General features: G+C 44.3%; 1 protein-coding gene across 5 annotated transcripts in view; it reads left to right on the top strand.

The window, feature by feature from the left end:
• Nucleotides 1–20,653, top strand: part of LOC308307341 (plakophilin-4-like) — a 122,835-nt gene that overhangs the window by 83,284 nt on the left and 18,898 nt on the right. For 3 of the 5 annotated variants that reach the window (XM_080752549.1, XM_080752548.1, XM_080752551.1), the window contains 5 exons: nt 8,380–8,550; nt 11,665–11,875; nt 13,106–13,213; nt 13,586–13,718; nt 14,980–15,193. In XM_080752549.1, the coding sequence (XP_080608675.1) occupies nt 8,380–8,550; nt 11,665–11,875; nt 13,106–13,213; nt 13,586–13,718; nt 14,980–15,193 (837 nt within the window). The remainder of the gene's footprint in view (nt 1–8,379; nt 8,551–11,664; nt 11,876–13,105; nt 13,214–13,585; nt 13,719–14,979; nt 15,194–20,653) is intronic. The other 2 variants (XM_080752550.1, XM_080752552.1) reach the window with 1 other exon arrangement.

The raw sequence follows: 20,653 nt of genomic DNA, 5'->3' as shown, positions 1-20,653 counted from the left end.
TCTATAATAGGCAGGTTTTTGCAGAACAGTAAAGCTGGAGTAGATATTTTAAAGTTTGCGTGCGCTAAGGGCTCCACCCTTAAACACGCAGAGTTTAATTTCTTTCTCCCCTCTACACGTTGTGAGCCATCAGCACTTATTCATCAGGTTACCATAAGGTTAATTGAGTGCTTGTGCTTAACTTCAATGCTGCCTTGGGATGCCTTCAGATGCCCTGGTAGACGACGACCTTCAAGGTGAACTGTTTTATTCTGTTAACACCATCATTCTCTCCATATCGTCGCTGTTGGGTGGAAACCTTGTATGTCCAAAACTGTTACTATTCAGGAAATGGAAAACAATTGCCTATGTTCCAATGGATCCAATGTATTTATTATTTAGTCACACTCTCTGTTAATACTTTACATTGGTTCAATATTTATAAAACCAGACTGACAGACTTAAGCTTGTTCACTTAGCAGATGTACAAGCTTATCGATTGGCGATGTACAAACTTATCGATTGGCTATACCACTTTTGCTTGACACTGTCATACAACGTAGTAGGGCATTAATTAATACAATAATTTAAAAAAAAATATATATATATATACTGTATATGGAGATGCAAGTTTCCGCCAGTGACGATATGCTGTGTTTTGTTTGTGCATCTCTTGCATCAGTGCATGTACTTTGGTTGTACAGTATGTGTGCGTTTTGTTCGTTCGTAGCTAGATCAATCTGAGCTGATTTCTTCTTCTTTTATGTGACTCACATTAAACCCATCCAATTCACTCTTAAAGGGCCACAGGGAAATGCCTTGTACTAAATGTGCATCAGCGCGTCATTGTGTGGTATTACCCCTGAGACCAAATGCAACCGCTGCGTTTAACTGTTTCTCTGCTGATGTCAGTTAGGAATAATCATCTCATGGAGCCCATTACCCCACTGTCTGGTGTCGGCTCATCATGACACACACGCACACAGGCATGCACGCACGCACACACACATACACAGAGAAAATATGACTGATGATATCATCTGCAGTAACAAATGGGATTTCAGTCGTCTTTCATGCAGCAGGCAGAGATGCTGAGCAGTTCCAACCCAGCCGAGCTAGATGTACACTGCTCAGCTTCTTTGCACACACAGTCACCTGTCTGTACGCCTGGGTGTCTGTGTTACGCCTAATTTATACTCTACTCTGCCGATGTACAAGCTCACAATGCGTTGCGGATGCGACACATTGTGAGCTTGTATATCGGGTTATTATTGACACGCAGCACTGTGCGAGAAAGTATAAATCGGGTTTTAATCTCTCTATGTCCCGCTGCTCGCTCTCTCTCTCTCTCTCTGACTCTGAGACACACACACACACACACACACACACACACACACACACACACACACACACACACACACACACACACACACACACACACACACACTCACTTTCTTCCTCGCTTTATCCTTACCTCTGACATAGAAGCAGTTTTTGTCCCTGGTGCTTGACGAGGCATACTGGAAGTATCCGGACAGGTCTCATGACCATTTCCCCTTCTCTCTCCCTTAAAAATATAAAACTCCTCTCTCGTCTTTCCTGATCTCTCCCCAGTCTTTCCCTCCCTGTTCCCTCATCACCTCCTTCCTACCTTTCTCTGCACAGTCACCGGCAGGAAAAAGCCTACCTTACGTCCTGTCACTGAACACAGGAAGATGAAGACAAACTGTCCCTGTAATTTGGTCATTATGCCCTGTGTCCATTTCAGTGCACAGCAGAGTAGAAAAAGAGTGGGTCTGAAAGGCAAAGCACTTATGGGTCCATTTTGACACACTCTTGAGTTAAATTATCACTCCAGATTTTCCCGTAATGGCCACAAAGTGTGTAAAAACGTACTACAGCGGCCTGCGCTTTTGCAGGTTCAAAACATTTTCTTCTCTATATTTTGATCATCATTTCCACAGCACGTAGCCAACCCCCACACTCAGACTGTTTGTTCTTAGAGATCTATTTTTTTCTTCACTTTTCAACATTATTTTAGTACAGGAATGCAGTCAGCTGCATCCATTTAAATGTTTGTTTCTTCAGAGCAGGAGTGGGCGCGCGCACGCCAAGCCGCCACCGCCCTTCCCTTTCGCCTAGCCTCTGCCAAGTGCAATCTGTTAAAGTCACAGCGAGAGAGAGAGAGAGGGGAAGAGAGAGAGGGGGAGAGAGAGAGAGAGAGAGAGAGAGAGAGAGAGAGAGAGCCGAGGGCAGGAATTAAACGACTATAACGCACGAGTAATGCAGGGCCGTTCACCCACTGTAAGGCGGTCTTCTATTATTTCCCCGTGACAATTTGCAGATTTGCCTCTTTAGAAGTGACTGCCGCATTTTCTACTAAGGGAGGAGAATAAAGGAGGGAGGAGGGGGTGGCGTGTGGGAGATTTGTCTCTTTTGAGGTTGTTTTTAATGTGCTGCTTGGAGGGAGGCTGGGGCTGCTGCTGAGAGGGGAGAGCCTCACGGAGGTCTCCTTGCAGCTGGGGCGCGACGGTGTTGAGAGGCCTGATGGTGTCACCGGGGTTTACAGGGGAAGAGGAGTCTCTGATGTGGCCCGAGTCTGTTCATTCTCTCTCTCTCTCTCTCTCTCTCTCTCTCTCTCTCTCTCTCTCTCTTTCTCTCTCTCTCTCTCTCTCTCTCGCTCTCTCTCCCCCTTTCTCTATTAGCCCCTCCGCCCCTTAAAAAAGAGAAAAGGCTTTGAACAAGAGAAGCTGATTTCCTGCCAAGCTGCTGCTATTGGTTATTGTGTGCTCTGTCTTTAGATTGAAAGGCTGCCACAGCCGTTGAATGAGCCACCGCACAAGCACACGGCGGCAGTCCCTGTCTAGTGGGGAAAATTGCCTCAGCTCATTTTCGGCTCCTTGCATGTTCCTGTCAGGATGCACGCCAGCTCTCTCTCAATGTCAGCTTTGACGCATATATCACTGAAACAAGAAATGTTCTTCTTTAAATTCTTTGTATAATATATTTTATTCCATATAGATCCAGTCCATAAAGCATCCCGTCGCTAGATATTTGATCCCATTAAACATTATGTCACAACTGACGTATGGCTCCGTGGAGTTCGACCTCTTGTTGGTCCGACCACCTAAACCTAACCTTAACCCTAACACTAATAAAACTATCCCTAAACCTAGCCTCAGTAAAACTATGCCTAAACCTAACCTTAACCGTTGTCGGACCAATGGGATGCTCAGTCTCCATTGTTCGATACTGTATTCTGTCTCAGCTCACCATTAGAATGCATGTCTACAGATGGCCGTTTACAGGGTCCCTTGACCAACACTGCCCCCAGAGAATAGCGCTGCTCACCTGTCCACTGTGCATGGGTATGGATGAGGGCACAGGTCTCTTGTGGTCAATATCCCAGGCTGTGCCTTAAAGCAGTCTTATCCCACCACCCATGAGGCTCTTTGATCTCTCTCTCAGGGCAAACATGTTCATTTATTCCTTTCCTCTGTGTTATAGTGTCATGATGAGGATCCCTCGTTTAGTTGCTGTCGGGGTATTTTGTCATGGTACGTTTGCACATACCTGAAATTCTTCCTCTGCAGCCATTTACCCATCCTAACTATTAGGAGCAGTGGTCACTATTAATACGACGCCAGGGGAGCAGTTAGGGGGTTAAGCGTCTTGCTCGGAGGGACACTGCGGTACATAGACTGGGCAGACCGGGGGGCCCAGATTCCCAGACGGCCTCTCTATCCTCTAGCCTGTTAAGCCTTGGTCTTGAGCAGCTGTCTGTGCTTGGATCCGTGCAGTTGGACAGGAGCCTAGGGCTTTGTTCAGACTGCAGCCAATCCCATAAGTTTCTCAAGTACGATCTTTAGAACTGACCGTTCACGCTGTTATTTGCAAGTGTTCAGATCAGATTTGTGTATTGACAACGACATGGTTTTTGATTGATTGATTGATTGATTGATTATTTTATTAGACAAAAATGGAGAACTGTACAAGTATAGTCAATACAATTGAAATGTAGTACAGTACAAGTACAGTTAAACACCCTGCCTAAAAGGAACATCTCAAATAAGACTTTGTACGGTCTTTTTTACGTTGAAAGCATTCAGTATTTAATTCATGGACAGGGGGTGGGGCTAAGGTATAGGGGGGGGGGGGGGGGGGGGGGGGTGCTCACTTCTCGCCTGTCTATGGGAGAAGTGATAACTACCTCCTTCTCTGGCCTCCTGAAAGGTGAGTTCTCAGGGCAGTTTTGAAGGATGCCAGCGAGCTACATGTTTTAAGGGAGGTAGTCAAGGAATTCCACACCTGGGTGGTGGTGTTGTAGAAGGAGAATTTACCCATATTTGTCTTATGGGTTTGTGTTATCAGATCGTGTGCGCTCCCTCTGGTGTTGTGGCTGTGGGTGTCGCTAACTTTTTGGAGATGTTTGGTCAGATATGCGGGTACTGAAAGTCAAACCATGAAAGTCAAACCCATTTTTAGTTGTTTAACCCTGTCTTCAACGCTGAGCCATCTTATGGCTAGCAAAATGTGTGGGAGAAACATGGGTCATGGGCCCCAGGTCGAGAAGTAGCCAAATCAGTTTGTTTTGTGAGGTTTGGAGCTTAGTCTTTAGTGTTTTTTTGATGTTGGAGTACCATGAGGTGTAAGCGTAGGGGACTGAATGAGGGCCCCAGCAAGAGTCCTGAGGGCACTTTTGTTGACAAAAGTGGAGATTCTGCCCAGGAGTCTTGTTCTTTACTTTTTAGATTTTTTTTTTGATCACCATTGTTGCCATGCTATCCCCAGACAGGTATTTGTCAAGAATAGAGCCCAAATAGGTAATCTCTTCCTTGCTAGGGATTACTGTGTCATCGACTTTGACCTTGAAATTGTTTACATTTATCTCACTCAGAGAATGTCTGGTCCCAAAAAGAATGGATTCTGTTTTACCAAGGTGTAGAGACAGTTTGTTTGTTGTCAGTAAGCCAAGTACGAATTTTGGTGACTTCTGAGCTGAGAGCTTCCTCAACCTGCAATTTGTCCTCTCCCGAGATCAGGAGCACTGAGTCATCAGCGAACAGGAACAGTTTGCAGTTACAGGCAGCATTCATGTGGTTAATGTAAAGGAGGAACAGTAACAGCCCTAGAATGCTTCCTTGAGGAACGCTGCAGTTCACTGGGAGGGACGAGGACATGGTTCCGTTGATGTCAACCATTTGTTCTCTTCCCTCCAGGTAGGATTTCATCCGGTCTACTGATGTGTTATCAAAACCAATCGCCCTTAGTTTATTCAGTAGAATTGAATGGTTTACTGTGTCAAACGCCTTTTTGAGGTCAGCCATTCTTCATTGGCTGCTGTGGTAATGATATATTTACATAGGCGTGAGCTTAACCGTTGCTCTGTTGGTGTATGATGGTGTTGCTCGCCGAAAATGGCAGATCTGCAATCTCACTGCATTTGCATCACGACACTGTGTTGTGAGTTTGTAGATCGTCTGTTTCGGTGAGCAACACCGCTGTATGAAGAAGTGTAATGCAAGACTTCTGTGTCTGTGTGTCCAAACTGAGACATGCCTATGGGAATATGATTTGAATGGAATTACAAACCACCTATGAATGTGGTTCAAATCTGATTAGCTGATGTTTTATTGTTTTATTTTTTGCTGTTCACACTAAAACAAATCTGATTCCAATCTGTATAGGGCAGGCCAAAATGTGGGATGCCAGTCTGAACATAGTCAAAGTGATGTTGGAGCCTAGTAAGATGAGCAGTGGGCAATGGGTTACCAACTGTACTCAGATCCACTAGGGCTCAGAAATGTGAGGTTCAGATTTGGTGGCAAAGTGCACTTACTGTAACAAAATACACAAAAAGCACAGCATGTTCTGTTTTAATCGAACTGAACTTAATCGAACTAAACTTAAAAGTCTCATCTAGTTCTTATTAGGTAGGCCAAGGGAAAGGAAACCCAGCTGTCTTGCATTGACGTCGTCATCGTCCTTAAAACTCTATATTATTCTGGCTTACTTCAGCTTTGATGGGATCACTGTCCACGTTCCATTTACACTTCCATCTGTCCTCAGAAATCTGTCAATTTACAGTGAGTATGGTGCCAGTATTTGTGGTTAATGTAAAAAGAGCTTATTAAAGCAATACTATGAAACACATTGGGCCTGGAATTGTCCTTGAGCTTGCTATAATCACAAGCTATGTTTTGATTAGCGTAATCATGAGCTATTTTTAAACACTGGTCTATAAATTAATTTGAGAGAACGTTTTAGCCCATCATCCATCTTTCCTACAAATACAAAAAACTAATGTGATGGTTTAAAATTTTCTTGAAAATGGGCATTATGTATTTCATGTTATAATGTTAATAATGTTAATATGTTGATTTGTATCAGTAGCCTATAAATACCATCGCCTAATGGACAGAATGAACATGAACCATCGCGTCCCTATTCTGGGATGATCATTCTGTGAATCTTGTAGATTGGCCAGTAGAGACTCCTGGGGGACACTGTTATTGAACAGTTTGTGCAAAATAACACTATCCAACTTCTATGAATGTTTAAAACAGACCTTAACAACTTAGAATTCCCATATTCTCACACTCTCTCTCACACGCACGCACACGGCACGCACAAAAGCAATATGCATGAGTCTGGCAGAATCATATTTCCAGGGCGAGGCTTATATCAGGGGGCTTTATCGTGGTCTTGAGAGCTCCAGCCTCTGTGCTCTGGGGCCGTGTGCATGGTAATAACCTCCTAACAGATTTATGTTGCCATACACAGAGCAGCAGATGTTGCCGTCGACTCCATCGCAGGCCGTGTTATTGTTTCACATCTGGACCGCCTGGTCCTGAGTCAGACAGACTGGCCACCACAGCGTGTCGTCATTGTGACCCGCTTGGCAGCCAGTTTTAATTGAAGGAGTCACCTCTCTAGGGTTTCCCACCCCTGGCAGGTGGACATGTGGTTCACAACAGAAGCCCAGTCTGTTCACTCACTGTGCTGCACATTGCCTGACATCTGCTCTTCCTTATCCAATTCGTCCCCGTCCCTGTCTATCTTATGGTGTAATGGGGATATAAACCTATCAGGGCTGAGGTTTCTTAACCCATTGGTACCAGAAGCCGATTCTACAAATGACTTCTAAATCAGTACATCTAAAATATTTTCATGTCAAACACCCTCAAAATGATATGTATTTGTGCCAGGGAGTCAGGGACCCCCCCCCCCTCCCCAGAAGAAAGAATATCTGTTAAAAAAACTTAAAATTGTTTATTTTTCAAGTGTGTGTGGATGTATTGCCTGTGTACTTTTGCTTTCCCATGATAAGCTGCTTGCTTTTCTGGCAAACAGGAGATTAGGAATAGACTGGACATATCAGAACCATCAACTTCCCATCAAATTGACTTGATACTGAGTTGAGTCGCTCGAAAAATATAATTGTCGTGCTCGATGTGAATGCACCTCAGCAATCGGCAAATGTATAGTCAGGAGAATGTGGAACTTCTTTCTATGTAATCCACCATCTGGGTTGGTTGGGGATGGGTAGGGAGAGTAGTGCTTTGGTGAGACTAAAAAGTCAAATACAGTATTTTTAATGATGAAGAAAAATGCAGATTTATAAACAGTAATACCTAATGATCTTTATTTAGGATTAAATAGGCCTGTGGCATTCCAACTTTAAACTACTTTTAACACTTGAATAAAGCTGCTTTGTTACTCAAAGCTGTGTAGCATTCCTTTTCTGTATGCAAGAGGCGCAAATGAACAATTTGCCTGAGTTATATTTCCTGGGGAAAGCTGAAATACAACCGTCTGCTTATTGGAAGGGAAAGAAGGAGTGAGAGAAGACGAGGAGTAACTATAAACTGCCTCTTTAGTGTTGCATACAATTAGAAATTACCACTAAATATATTTCAATTAAGTCTTTAGTTGCAGTTGAGCTGTCAAGTTAAAACGGTGATATCGGAAACTGCTGTGTTTTAGTTTCATTACACTTCACATTACACTGCGTTCCCACGCATGCGATGAATCACTGCTGTGTATATTTGGCACGAGTGTCGCAACCCTATTGACATCAGTCTGCAATGCAAACATCATACTGAGATTCATTTTTCAACCACCACATGTCTTACGATGCATTCCTTCTCCTGTTTTCGTTGTTTGTCACTGATCTACTTTTTCAGACATGCATCAATATTTTTGGTCATTCAGTTGGCACTCCTAATACTAACCAGAGTGATTTACTGTCAAGTGAGTGAGTGTACATTGCCTGTATCAAGGAAATGTAACAGTGGAAAACCTCCATGAAAACCTTCATTTCAAACTAGAGACACTCACCAGTTGTTTTGTTTGGGCTCGCTAACTCTGCCCGCCGTCTTCTCGTCTTCCCATCTCCAGGACTGCGGAGCTCCTATGCCAGCCAACACAGCCCGCTGGGTCAGGACCTGAGGTCGGCCATGTCACCTGAACGCCACATCACACCCATCTATGAGGACCGGACGTACCACGGCCCACTGTATCGCAGCCCCAACCACGGCCCACAGGGCACCCTCTATCGGAGTGCTTCAGGTCGGTCCTGCTTTTCCATGTTATACACCGTCTGAGAAATGTTTCTAAACGTAATAGGTGAACCTATAGCTCCATACAGTCTTAATCATACTGCTTTAATTGAAGTGTTGAGTCTGGAGAGGGTTTCAAACGTGCAGAAAGGTCTGCTAATGAACAGAAACCACTCGCCCAATAGACCCTCACAGGCTCACACAGCGTCCCCACCTCGACTATGACTTGGCGCAAAATGGCACACAAGTCATTAGAACACACCATTTGGATTTGTAAGTGTGGTTCCTTTGTTTTCGTGCAACATACCACCCACTTAAGGCCTAGATGAATAGCGAAAATAGCCAATCCAAGTGCTCATAACGCATCGTTTTTTTTCTTGATATTTAAAATAATGAATATAATTAATACATTCTGAAAATCTTGGATCCGATATTCATGCCCAAAATGGGGATGCCATTGAATCAAGTATATAGCTGATATACAGATCCATCTAAAAAAATATAATATTGTGTAAAAGTAAATTGTCTTGAAAATGTTCTTGAAACTTTCATACAGTATATTCTAGATACATTGCACATTCAGTGAATTATTCCAAACCTTTTTTTTGTTAAAACATGAATATGTTCATGAATATCAATATTACACGAGATCACTCAAAACAAGGATTTATAATGGAGAAATGTCAACCTTCTGAAGTCAGAGTTGCTTGAAGTCCAGTGGGAAGTTTCCAAAGTCAGTTATGATTTGGGGTGCTTTGGCATCTGCAATGCTTTTTTACATTTTTACACAATATTCAATGTATTTTTTAGATGGATCTGCATAGTTTATTAGTTCACAATACATACAAACAAAATTTAAGATACAGTCAAAAACTAGTGTGCCCCCTTCATTCAATAGCTTCATCTTCTGCACAAGCCGTCTTTAACTTTTGTTTTGAAAGGTGCTTTATAAATACATTTACCTTGCCTATTTACCTTAACCCAATTCCGAGATAGATCTGGAACATGCCACATGGTAAACACAACAAAAGGTATCTACAATACAGAACAACAATCAATAAAGATTTTTTTTTTCTTTCTTTGAATACAATTGCTCTTACTGGCTCAATCCTACAAGTGTCGTGGCTACGCTGTCGCTTGCTGTTCCACAGCAGAGCACATAGAGAGATGTGAAGTGGACTGGTAGACGATGGCTTTAGCAAAGAGACAGCCATGAGGTCTTTAGTGGCCTCTCTTTTAGAGGAGCACTCCATGGTTAATACAAGACTTGGTGTACGATCTGGAGAGTGTTTTACCGCTTGGGTGTTTGCTTTCTGTCTGGATCCAAGGTTCCTAGTGTCATCGCCACTGACATGCATACATAATGTATACAGTAACGCCAGGCGTGGACATTGCCTTGTGCACACACACACACACACACACACACACACACACACACACACACACACACACACACACACACACACTTTCTTCATTTAGCCTCTCCTCCGTCACACTGGTGGATGTGCCTCACACGATATAAGTCCAGTAATAAATGCTATTGATGCTGTGATGAACCGACCCCACGGTGTGTTTACTCTGTATTGATGGGATGGGTTGCATGGATGCAGTGTGGAGTCTTTGTAAGAAAGAAAAATACCTCATAATAATAAAAAGAAAATCCAATTTGATCCCGGAACATTCTTTGTTATGGTTTAAAATGAAAGGGCCATTTTCCCTCGCTCAGGGTCCATACATACTTTATCTTCCCCTGGAAGCTGAAAGTGCTGTACTTTTTCCCTCCCTTAATGTGAGTGGGAGTGCAATTTTTATGTTAAATGAAAATATTGATCCTTGGCCCACAACGATGTCTTGAATGCAAAGAGAACAATGTACTATATATCTTGTGACTCTGCCCACCACCTCTCACCCACCATGGGAGTTGAAAATGTTTGATCAAATCAAATTTTATATCTTTAGGAATTGGCCTGGTGTTGCTTGGGAAATTGCAAGCACTGTTATTAAACTGCAGACGTAAGCACATAACCTTGGCAAAACTGAGCGACACATATAATTTTATTTAGTCTCACTCTACGTAGGATTACTGCCATTTACGAGCTCCCTAAAATTTGAGACACAAAATCGCCATACCCTCCTATCACAGGGCAGTGCCATTCAGTGCCAAGCACAGAAGGGCACCTATGTGAGAAATGGTCTTTTTGGAGCAGGGCTGCTTGTTGACGTCTTGCTTTCTCGTAGGGGGTGAGCCTTCATACGCACATGCCCAGTCTCTGCTTGACGGTAGATAGCGATCTGACCAGAGCAGCAGTCACGCTGCCTCACAATCACGTGGCTTCCAGGGAGCAGGGAAGCTACGCCAGCTTGTGTGTGTGTGTACTGTGTACGTGTGCGCGACATCGCTGCTAGGTCACGTTATCTCTCGGAGGAGAGGAATGAGAGAAAATAGAAGACATTGGAAGATGGCAGACGGGAGATGCTCTCAGATATGATGTTTGACCGTGTGGCTGCGGAAACATATCCTGCATGTTTGTTTTTGGGATGGCTTCCTTCCACCTGTAGGGAGTCACTGTGTCTCTGTCTGCCTTTAGACCGGTTTCGGTTTACTGTTGCTGCACTGCCGCACAGGACAAAGTTGGCCTGAGACTACAACAGTGATTGGAAAGCAGTGAGAGAGAGGCGTGAGTTTGAGGGATAAAGAAGGGATTGTTGTGCATCATCTTGCTGGTTGAGGCCACCAGCCCCCTTCTGTAAACCTGCAGGATCCCACTGGTTAAGCTCTACCTTGTAAAACAAACAACAATGCAAATGGGCCTTTGAAGAAGGGAGAGTTTTGCACCGCGGCATCATGGGAGCTGCGTTTTATCCTCATCATTAATTGGTTCCAGACCGGCAGAATTTGCTTCGCCTCTCAGAACAGACGTGAGTGTGTGTATTTTCCACAGAGGCGCACTACTCGTGTGCCCTGTATTGAGTTTAGCTGAAAAGGTCTGAGTGACAACACAAACCCTTGCTGGTTGGTCAGTGTTGCTTGCGGGTGTCCTTACTCCTGCCTTAAGTTTCACTGTGGAGGTTTTATTTGGGTGTTTTTTCCTTTCTTTTCCTACTGTACCTCTTACGGCATTAGGTGTTGGCAGCCTCCAGAGGACCTCCAGCCAGCGCAGTGCCATGACCTACCAAAGAAGCAACTATGCTCTCAACGCCGCGGCCACTTACGCCGATCCCTACCGCTCGGCGCAGTACCGGCCGCCCGACCCCAGCTACACCCGCCAGGCCATCGTCATGGACGACGGCGCCACCCGCTCGCCCTCCATAGACAGCATACAGAAAGACCCGAGGTAAGGGAAAACAATTAAAATGTTAGTGTGTCTAAGCGGGCAGGGGATTTAGTCAATGATCAGCAGCCAGTGCGGTGTGGTGTAGCGTGAATCAGCCATCCATGAGCACTACTTATGCTTACAAGGCGTCTCTATTCTGCTGGGTCAACACTGGTGTCCTCTTACTATTCAAACAGCGAGCCATCCACAGCCTTAGCCATTAAGCTTGCCCACACTACGTCAGGACACTTTACAATGGATTCTCACATGCACTGAAGTGCTGCGTCTGTTCCTGTCACATAGCCATGTGTGAGTGTAGAGAGAGAAGGGGTGGAAGTGGGGGTCAGCGTTGACTTAGCGGTAAACTCCTGACCTTGCACATCAGGAGCTCTGTTCACAGTTCTGTATGTTAGTGTAGAGTGGTAACACCAGTCCAGGGGAGGACAGTGCGGGGGAACTGATGTCCTACACAGTAAAATCCCTAGTGTTAATTTAACAGAGTGTACAAATGAATCCAAACGGACCAATGAGGGTCAACATTTAGGATTTTATAGTTTATGCTGTGTCTGAAAACATTGAGTCTTTCACTACTCCCGTCCTTACTCACTTTCTAGGGAGTTCTCTGTCGATGACTATACTGTAGTAAACTCATCTGAACAATGAAAAACATGGATTGCCATTAATTTTGTAATTGCTGCCAGCCTGCCACACAGTTAAAACATACCAGGTTATGATGCGCTCTCTCCTCATCTGTTTTCTTTCAGCACAATACATACTGGTATAGTGCTTGGTTAGTTGGTTGTTGTACACTACTCTTCACAATGTGTTGTGCAATACCATGATTCCACTACATAGGATATAATAATTCTCACTATGCATTTGGACAGTCCTACAAACTGTTGAACTCACTACATAGTTCACTACAGTACATAGTGAGTAGTGAGTGATTTCTGACACAGCTCCAATGTCGGCATTTGAGGAAGCATATCATACTAAAAGGTCCCTAAGAATATGTAGTTTCAAAAAGATTCCTGTGAGGGGAAATTCAGCAGTGTACTTGCTCTGTTGGGTGTTTGTGCCAAAAGGTTGTTTGGATATTATCTTTTGAAGGAGCTGAGCTGAGTGGACTAGGCTCATGCTCCATACAAGGGCAATAGAATATCTGCCCACACGTTAAAACGTCAATACATCCATTTCTGTTCGTTTGCCTGGGATATGTTGATGCTACTCTCTCTCTCGCTCCCTCTTCAGACATCAGCATTTCCCCCATTATCAAACCATGGGACCAAATAGAGAAACATACACAGTTCACATTCCAGTAGATATGCAGCACTACTTCCATGTGGACAGCTTTTGTCGGTAAGACAGCGTTCTCCTAACAGTACATAACTGTCCAGCCTGAATATTCCTCCATGTACCTGAACCTCCCAATGTCTGAAGTAAAATTCCCTCCCCTTTTTTTTCTAATAACCTGTGTGGAGGAACAGCAATAATTCAACTGTAACGCATGTGGGATGTAATATATAACAGGATACGAATATAATTTCCTGGGATATACATGCATGGGTCGGCACTGCAGAGCTGACTTTTTAAGGTTGGTGGAGGGTAGAGGTTGGGACAGGGTGCAAGGCTTGCCAATGTGGGGGAGTCGGTGCAGGGAGGGAACTTGGTTGTTTTGTCTCTGCTGTCATGCTGATAACCTCCTCCGTGCCCTGGCTTTTTGTCTTGCAGGGAGTTTGCGTGGCGAGACCCGGAGCTGCCTGAGGTGATCCACATGTTACAGCACCAGTTCCCCTCGGTGCAGGCCAATGCAGCCGCCTACCTGCAGCACCTGTGCTACGGCGATAACCGAGTCAAGGTTGAGGTGGGTAAATGTTCTCTGACTGTGCACCTCTCTCATCAGTACACACATCAGTAACCACCTAACCTTTCCCCAACACCGTCCTCAACCCCTCTCCTGCACTTCCCGCTATGCTCTATCTTTACTGAGCGCACTGATCAATACCCATTATTTAGTGCTTGAGGGTCCTTTCCACAACCACAACCACCTCCCCTCCTCCCCTTAAATTTCTATTCATCAGTAGCCAGCGTGTGGAGGTCCATTTGTAGCATCTATCCTTGTGCATTGAAGACTGTAAACCTAGGCTAGGCGGCCACTCGGTCTCTTCCGCGGGCTTCCTCTGGGATATCATGGTTCAGCAGGGAACTGGTGCTGCCTCCGGAGTGGTCTGCTGGAAAGAAGGAAGACTGGGGGGTTGATCTCAAGTAGAGTCACCAGGGTCCTCACCGCATTCGTAGAATACTGAGAATGGCTGCAAACGCAAACAAACTGACACACAAATGATGATATGCGCACGCACACGCGCACACGCGCACGCACACACAAAATAGGATGCTCAGTGAATGCAAAAGCCCCCCACCCAGCGGATGAACGCAAAGGCACAGATATACATACACACAAATGCATGCACACGCTCACGCACACATCGTTACAGCCTTGTTTTTTAATGCACCTTTATGCGCCACATTTTATGTAGACAGTTTTAATGCCTTTCCAAGAAAATTATATTGGATTTTGATAAGGTCAGTTCAAATGTCTGTTTTGTAGATATAAGCAATGTGATTCTTATTCTCAGGTTGCCAAATGTCAACATACTGAAATCTATTCATATCACACAATTTTATAGAAATTTGTTTTATTTATTTATAATGGCAGCATCTGCTTCACTGCTTTCTTACATTGCATTTTCCAAATAACATGAATGTTGTGTGAATAAATCCTCTGTGTGTGCGTGCACGTGCGTGCGTGCGTGTGTGTGAGAGTGTGAGTGAGTGAGTGAGTGAATTCTCACAAGAATAAATGCTTGCCTTCACTCGTTATTGGGGAAGTTCAAGGGAACCTTTTTAAAATATATATAAATTATATTCCCACTTAATCTATGCCCAATTCCTTATTTGAGATTACAGTATTGATTCTGAATTACCGTCCAGACCTTTATCTCCTGCGCTTCAACTCTCTGCGGTGTCTGGATGGCCAAACCGCTGCGTTGGCAGTCTGGGCTCTGTTCCCCGCATCGATACCGGTGTACTGTGAACTCATGGCTCTGGTTTAACCCCGTCTCCAGGTGTGCCGTTTGGGGGGCATCAAACACCTGGTGGACTTGCTGGACCACAAGGTCCTGGAAATCCAGAGGAACTCGTGCGGAGCGCTGAGGAACCTGGTCTACGGCAAGGCTATGGACGACAACAAGATCGCCGTGAAGAACGCAGGAGGCATCCCTGCCCTGCTCCGCCTGCTGAGGAAGACTGTGGACGCAGAAGTACGGGAACTTGTCACGGGTAAGAATGCCCGCATGATGGCGACGTGTGTGAGAGTGTAAGAGCCGATTGTACCTGTACATCTGTGTGTGCGAGTGCGTGCCCAATGCCCATGTCCTTGTATGCAGTGGTGGGAAAAATATATATTTTTTTACTTGAGTAAAAGTATCAATATGGCAATTTAGAAATACTCCGTTACAAGTCTGGAATTAAAAATGTACTTGAGTAAAAGTACAAAAGTATTGATATCAAAATGTACTTACTACCAAAAGTAAAAGTACTCATTATGCAGAATGTCCCATTTCAAGTATTCAAATGTATAAAACACGTTTGAGAATAACAGATCTACAAGCTCACAGTGCGCCGCGAGCTTGAAGATTGGCTGTTTTGAAATTGCCGAAATGTATATAGGGTTGAAGTGGTTAATGTATGTTTTGTAATAATCAAAATCTACTAAAGTTTTCAAATACATGTAGTGCAGTAAAAGTACAATATTTGGATCCGGGATGTAGTTGAAGTAAAAGTATTGTAAATTGGTACAAATACCTAAAATATGTTGTTGTTCTCAGTTACTTTACACCACTGCTTGTGTGTACACAAAACATGCATGTGTATCTGTTAAGCATGCATTCTGAGCTATGTCACTGTGCCCTCTCCTCCTCTTTGAATATGAATAAGTGTGTACAGTGTTCACGTTGTTTCCTAAACCCATGTGGAACCTCTGTACCGTGTCACCACTCTGTATCGTATCATGCGTTTCCATCTGGCGCTGGCACTGGGAAGTGAAGTGAGGTCGCATTCCAGCGCACAGCTATCCAGCACCATCTCACTGTTGCATTATTCAGAGGCCTGTGCCCACATCCTACTCGAGAGCTCCGCCCGCGGGGCGCTTCAGGAGGATGGGAGGCAGCGTTATGCAACCTGGGCAGGGGATGACTGAATTATTAACCTCGTAGAAGTGCAAGTATTAGGGGGGCTGCCGGCAGTTTAGGGGGAGGACGGAGCCATCACGATTTAGCGAGAGGGTCATGAATCCTGATTCTCATATCTGTCTCATAGCTCTTTGAGTTTGTCATAGTTAGCTGTAATGTATATGGTCTGGACTAAATCTTATGCGGTACCAGGGTTGTAATAGTGGTATTATTGGAGTGCATTTAAGAAATAAGAGCTCCATGGTGAAGTAATAACCAATGGCTCATACTTTATTTTCTATGCTATAAGTTTTTATATACTACTGTCTTTCTTATTGCTCATATATTATTTTCAGTAATTGACTTAGGGAGCTTGCTGCAAATAAATGACACTGGTTTTCCAAAGCAGTATTGTTCTCATTTTGTGAAATACACAGAGAGTCTGCGGTCACTCTGGCTGAAGGAAAAAAAACTAAAAACACTGTCCTTGACGTCCCCATTCCTCTTTCCCGCTCTCTCCCAACATGCCGTGCTTTGCAGTTCTGTTGTGTTTGTGTGTTGTCTGAGCTCTGCAAACAGCGTGTAAATCCGAGTTGTTCAGGATTGGGGTGGAGCGTTACAGAAAATAAGCCAAGCCAAGACGCTTGGCTCCCAGGTGCCTGAGTCAGCACTTCACATTTGGCTCCGGCCTCCCTCACTCTAACATGGTCTCAGATTACAGCCCAACAATCCCCGCAGGCACACACAATACAGCGGGAGCACGAGCACAGGGCAAGAAGCACAACGCTGTTGTTTGTTGTGCTAGTGTAGCATCGCAATCCCCCCCCCCCAACCCCCCCCCCCCCGGTCTCCTGTTTCAATTAAGTTTCTGTTTGCTTGATAGATGCCAGAGGAAGAAATAATCGACTGGCATTTCCAGGGAACACATGCTCGCCGAAGTTTATGCAATGTTTTGAAAGAGGAATGTCACCGCCTCAAAATGTCAGTTCAGCATAGTTGCATTGATTATCGCTCCTCTTTTCCCCCCAAATCAGCCATAGTCTTTTAAGGCAACGGTTTAAAGACAGATAGGCTTCAGGTTGTAAGCCCAACTTAGCCGATGACGGCAAATTCTTCTCTCCTTCAAAGGCCACTTGAACAGAGTGATGTGTGTCGTAGACAGTGACCCCCCCCCCCGACCCCAGTCAGTAGCCAAACTGTGGCTAATTGGTAGTTTGAGACCCCCCAATTAGGAAAAGGTCAGTGCCGCCACATCACCTCTGGATAATCGCAGGCGATGAGAACAATTCACATGAATAGATTTCAGCTGGCTGATGAGGGGTGTCCACCATTAGAGTGCTAATTAAGACAGACAGAAATCACTCCCCAGTGCCCCGCCATTGTCTCTCCCGTTGTAAAATGCTTGTTTGGGGCCGTTGTTGTCTTTAAAAATTTGAACATGCCTTCAGGCGGCAATCGGTGTTGTACAAGCCTAACCGAGACGCTGTCTGTCGCTCCTGCATCAATAGCCCTTTTCTTAAGAGTTCCACAGAGCATTCGCTACAGGAGCAGTCTGTGCCTGTCAGAGCTCCAGCAGGTCAGGGGGTCATGTTGTGGGGACATGTGACACACACTCTCAGGCCCTGCCGCTTTCAGCTGCTGCTGCTGTTGTTGTTGTTGTTGTTATTGCACTGTCCTTACAAGCACCCCCACCCACTCCCCCACCCGAGATCAAAAGTTTGTGCAACCCTGCGCTGTCATCAGCTGTTAAGCACGGTACACCTGGCCAGTACAGAGGGCCATATATGTCAGTGGAGGGCATGTGTGTGAGACCCTCCAGCCAAGCATATTTTTTACACGCGCACGCGCGCGTGCACACACACACACACACACACACACACACACACACACACACACACACACACACACACACACACACACACACACACACATAATTTTTCAATTCAAAGTGCTTTATTGGAATGAGAAAACATACATGTACATTGCCAAAGCAGAAGTGTATACAATACAATACAATCAAAACAAAATATGTACAATCGAAGGGAGTAAAACAGTTTTTCATTTATCCAGGTTACTCAATGAAGACACACACTGATTAGTAGTCTAAGTTTAAGGTTTTTGTGTTCCATTTCACACGCACACTCAAAGATATCTCTCTCTCTCTCTCAATGTTGTGGAAGCCTTTGTCCAAATGAACCCAGCTCTTATCATCGCTTCACTCTCAACAAACATAACCACCCACCTAATCAAGTTGGGATTTCATTTTGCCCATGAGAGTCTGACTGTGACTGTGTGACATTTCTGCAGTGTGAGTAGTTTCCTGCTCTTACTTTTGCTATATAGTCCTTGGTCGCAGTTAGAAGAGGCATGTTTTGGCAATTAGCCAAAGGACAAACCTTGTTTTGTGTGTATTTGTGGATGGCCTGTAGGGAAATAAACCCCGTCGAGCTAGGCTCAGTGTTTGGAACAGAGTGCAGGTCCTGAAGCGAGACACGCCACAGCCTCTGCAAAGCCTCATTTCATTCTCTGCCATACATAACAGCTTGCTGATTGTCATCTAGCCTCTCTCTGCATTCACCGTCCAAATACACCAATGGACACACAGTAGAGCCAGACCAATATATTGGCCAGTAATTGACTTTTTTGATCCGCAATTATACAGCCGATGTGTCCCCATCTTGAACCACTTTCAACCTAGCATCCAGTGGTGTAAAGTAACTAAGTAGGCTACATTTACTTAAGTAATGTACAATTTTGTAAAATTTTGAGGTGTTTGTACTTTAATTGAGTATTTCCAATTTCCAATACTTTTACTTCTACTCCACTAGATCTTGATTCAAAATATTGTACTTTTAATCCACTACATGTATTTGAAAACTTTAGTTACTAGTTACTTTACAGATATAAATTACAATATTATAAATCATACATTACCACTTTAGCCCCATTTTATACCGTGGCTATTTGAAAATAGCCGATCTACAAGCTCACAACGTGTCGCATTGCGAGCTTGTAGATAGCTATTTTTAAACATGTTGTACTTTTACTTTTGGTACTTTTAAGTACATTTTGATGCCAACACTTTCATACTTTTACTCAAGTGCATTTTGAATTCCGGACTTTTACCTCTATATTGCGGTATTGATACTTTTACTCAAGTAATGAATGTGAGTACTTTTTCCATCACTGCTAGCATCCCTATTTCAAATTCTTTCATAAATAGCAGATCTACACAGTCACACTGCTTTGCAATTTTGAGCTTGTCGATTTTATTGTTGAATAGGACTACCTATCAGAAAGGTATTTGTGTTTACTTTGATTTGTTTGCTTATACAGTTAAAGTAGAAACTTTAATCAAATGTACATTTTTTCAAATTGAGTAGACACTGTTGCTTTTTTTTCACGGTCAAATACAATTTGGAGGTCCTTGACGGGAAAATGTTTGTAGGAAGGAAACATTTAAATCTGCACGTGCTCCGTTGGTACTACTGCAGTGCTGAACTAATTACATGATGACCCATGACTCCTAGCCAATCACATGCCTGGACACACTCTACCTTTAGCCAATCAATGCCCTTGAAGTGACCTGACTTCAGCCACCTCAAGCTGAAAAGTAATAGAATCTTGGCTTTTCCATTTCATTTAATTTCATCAGACAGTAGCTGCATAACGAGCTGTCTGAACATTGCATTATTCCTAGAATATAGTTATTTTGCCGGATGAGTGCCTCTGTGGCTATGGGAGATACTCAAACCAACCCAATATATCTCTAACTCTCTCTGGACCCCGTCACCCCCCCTCCTTCCACCCTCCTCCTAGAGGTTAGATTGGGGCAGGCTATTGCTTCTAGTGTCACAATGTTTACCTTGGGCCAAAGTACCATTGTACAACATACTCACACACACGCGCGCGCGCGCGCACACACTTTCTCAGGCATAAACACTTGTACACAGCTTTACTCCATCTGGCTGTCAAATGTGACGTGTGGCTACTGGCTAATGCTGGTGTAGCACCGCACACATTGTCAGTCACACTTCCAGCAAGTTTGTCTGCCGATCGATCTGTCTCCCACATGCAACATTCTCCACTAGCAGCAGATGCAGCAGGACAGTTTGTTTGTCCCAAGTTGAGTTTTTAAAAGGCGGTATGGACTGGAAGATCTTTTAAAGGACTAATTGATAACAGCTGGGAAAATAGGCCAGTTAGCCTGAGTGTTTTTGCACAGAGGCTTGTGGTGTTATCACTGCATTAGCAGCTCTGTTTTAGGGCAGCCTTCCTAAAGGCCCCCTGTGTGTGAGAAAAGTGAACATAGGCGACGGTACAGTCGACCGCCAGTGTCATGGCCAGGACTCTATCACATCTGAGAGGTTTGATTGAAATGAATCCCACAGCCTGAGTGGAGACGTTGGGCTGTGCTGTTGTTAGTGCCTCGGCATGCAGCCCTTTACACACTTACACATGTACACACACACCACTGTTGGGCAGAGATAAGAGGCACATGCTGCATGTTAACTGAAGAGAGCCAAGTGGCATTCCTTTCTGTTTTGATATTCTCGTCAAAATGAAGTCT

Source organism: Nannobrachium achirus, assembly GCF_963921795.1.
Source record: "Nannobrachium achirus genome assembly, chromosome: 22".
In the NCBI taxonomy this organism is placed as follows: Eukaryota; Metazoa; Chordata; class Actinopteri; order Myctophiformes; family Myctophidae; genus Nannobrachium; species Nannobrachium achirus.
The sequence above is the reverse complement of the archived record's forward strand: the minus strand, read 5'-3'. Positions and strand labels throughout refer to the sequence as shown.